Source organism: Bison bison, unplaced genomic scaffold (genome assembly GCF_000754665.1).
Source record: "Bison bison bison isolate TAMUID 2011002044 unplaced genomic scaffold, Bison_UMD1.0 scf7180017848827, whole genome shotgun sequence".
In the NCBI taxonomy this organism is placed as follows: Eukaryota; Metazoa; Chordata; class Mammalia; order Artiodactyla; family Bovidae; genus Bison; species Bison bison.
This window is the reverse complement of record NW_011479400.1, coordinates 67,112-69,775: the sequence shown is the minus strand read 5'-3', so window position 1 is coordinate 69,775 and position 2,664 is coordinate 67,112. Positions and strand designations below refer to the sequence as shown.

The 2,664-nt window shown below is 51.8% G+C and overlaps 1 protein-coding gene across 1 annotated transcript in view; it reads right to left on the bottom strand.

Moving 5' to 3' along the window:
• Positions 1-2,276: 2,276 nt before the first annotated feature.
• Positions 2,277-2,664, bottom strand: part of LOC104992981 (olfactory receptor 226-like) — a 928-nt gene continuing 540 nt past the window's right edge. Inside the window, exon 2 of the mRNA XM_010846036.1 lies at positions 2,277-2,663. Within this exon, the coding sequence (XP_010844338.1) occupies positions 2,277-2,663 (387 nt within the window). The remainder of the gene's footprint in view (position 2,664) is intronic.

Genomic DNA, 2,664 nt, shown 5'->3' with positions numbered 1-2,664 from the left:
CTGAACTGAACTGACACATAACATTTTGTAAATTTAAGATGTCCACCATGTTGATCTGATACACTTACATATTGTTATGTGATTTGATTTGATTTCCATCAACATTCATTTGTGGGGGAAAATGCCAAGAAAGCTAGTCATAGAAATGACTTTTTAAACTTGATTAAAGCTATATTTCAGATAAACCCTCAGCAGATATCATATTTAGTGGAGAGCCTTTAAATATGTTTTGTCAAAAATTATGAGCAAGGAACGCTTCCTACTTTCACCACTTCTGTTGATCACAGGCCTGAGCCCAGGAGACAGCCGTGCCCTGGAGAAGCTGTGGACTCTGTGGTCGACCACTCACCCCCAACGCCCGGAACTGGGGAGCCCTCGCCTCTGCAGAGCGGGGGAAGCAGAGTGTGCTCTGAGGGTGCTGGGCAGGGCTCTGTTCCCCAAGGAGGGGCCGCAGAGCCCGCACATCTCCCCTCCCCTTCCTCCGCTGAGGACTGCGGCCTTGGTGCTGGGAGCTGCTGCCGCCCTCTGAGGACTGTAGGCTGGACACGTAGGCCAGAGGGTGGGTGGAAGGTGGGGAGGGGCGTTCTGGGTCCAAGGTGCTCAGTGGGGCTGCTCCGTTTGCTGTGCACTGCCCACAGCCTGACTGCTTGTCCCCGTTGGTGCAAGAGATTGCTACCTGCATATTTTGTGACTGCAGCTGCATGAATGTCTTATGGCAGATAAAACTTACGGTAGAAAGTCTCTACCAAAACAAGAAATAGTAGAAGATAAAATGCCATTCACAGTAACAATGGACTCTATAAAAAACCTCCCAGAATGCAAAGGATCTTTATGGCAAAAATAAACAGATCATTAAGGAACATAAAAGAAGACCCGCATAAATGGGAGAAACAGAGGCAGCGCAGCTGGGCACCCGCCTGGGCCTCCTTCACACTCAGCCCTAGGTGAGTGTGCGATTCCAGTAAGAATCTCAGCAGAGTTCTTAAAGGAACCTACTGTTGACTGAATTGTGGCCTCACCATTCATATTTTGAAATCCTGTCCCCAGCACCTAAGAATGTGATTATATTTGGAGATGGGTCTTTACAGAGGTTAAAAAAGTTGAAGTCATCAGCGTGGTCCTGACCCAATATGACTAGTGTCCTTATAAGAGGGGATAAGAGGAGATTGGGTCACAGACACGCACCCAGGGATGACCACATGAGGGTGGCTGGTTACAAGCCATGGGTACGGGCCTCAGAGGAAACCAACGCTGCTGCTGCTAAGTCGCTTCAGTCGTGTCCGACTCTGCGACCCCATAGACGGCAGCCCACCAGGCTCCCCCATCCCTGGGATTCTCCAGGCAAGAACACTGGAGTGGCTTGCCATTTCCTTCTCCAATGCAGGAAAGTGAAAAGCGAAAGTGAAGTTGCTCAGTCATGTCCGACTCTTAGCGACCCCATGGACTGCAGCCCACCAGGCTCCTCCATCCATGGGATTTTCCAGGCAAGAGTACTGGAGTGGGGTGCCATTGCCTTCTCCGAAACCAGTGCTGCTGATACCTTATCTCAGATTCCAGGCTCCAGAATTGTGAGAAAATGAATTTCTGGTGTATAAGCCAGCCTGTCCGTGGTACTGTTTTTTCCCTGTGCCTTATAGCTTGTGGGATCTTAGATCCCCAGCCAAGGACTGAAGCACAGAACCTAACCACTGTACTGCCAGAGACGTCCCTGTGGTACTCTGTTATGGCAGCTCAAGCAAACTAAGGAACTCAGGGGCTCATACAAAAAGATAAAAGTCAAATTTAAACAAATTTTGAAAAAGCAGTTCAAAGAAGAGGGATTCACCACGCCAGATATTAAGAACCTGCAGACACCATGGTGACAAAGCAATCTAGACAGAAGACAGACCAGTACAGAAAGCAGGTTGTCAGGGACAGAACGCAGGAGCTTGTACATGTGCACAGGAAAGAAACAAGACTGGGAATTTGATAGAGAAAAGGGAGACTGTGAGAAGAACCAGATAGAAATTCTAAAACTAAAGTACATCAGAGAGCCGAGCCCGGCTCATCCCGGGCTGAGGAGCTGTCCCCTGCTCTGGTGCTGAAGTTCCCTGAAAGTGGCAGCTGGCACCTTTGAAGTTTGGCTGCTGCTACTGTGTCTCAGGATGAGGGAGGAGGAGAGGAGCTCGCTGGCTGTGCTGGTGGGAGAGAGCTGTGGCCCACCTGGTGCGTGGGCTGGTGGCGGTGAGCAGATGACAGGGTGGGAGGGTTTGAAGTTCCTCCTCCTGCCGCTGGTGCTAGGAGGGGCCGGGAGCCCAGTGGAGTTTGGCCAGGGCCTCATGGATGTCATGGTTCCGGAGGCAGTAGATGATGGGGTTGAGCAGTGGGGTCACAATGGAGTAGACCACAGACACCAGTTTGTTGAGGTCAAAGGAGCTGATGGCGTGAGGCCGGGCGTACATGAAGATGGTGGTGGTGCAGAAGAGGGCCACCAGCATCAGGTGGGAAGCACAGGTGGAGAAGGCCTTCTGGCGGCCAGCCGCTCCTGGGATCCTCAGCACCGTGGCCACGATGTGGGTGTAGGAGATCACAGTCGCCAGCAGGGAGGTGGCGAGCACAGCGAGGGCTGCCACGAAGTCCAGCACCTCGATGGTGGCGGTGTCAGAGCAGGAGAGCTGCAGCAGG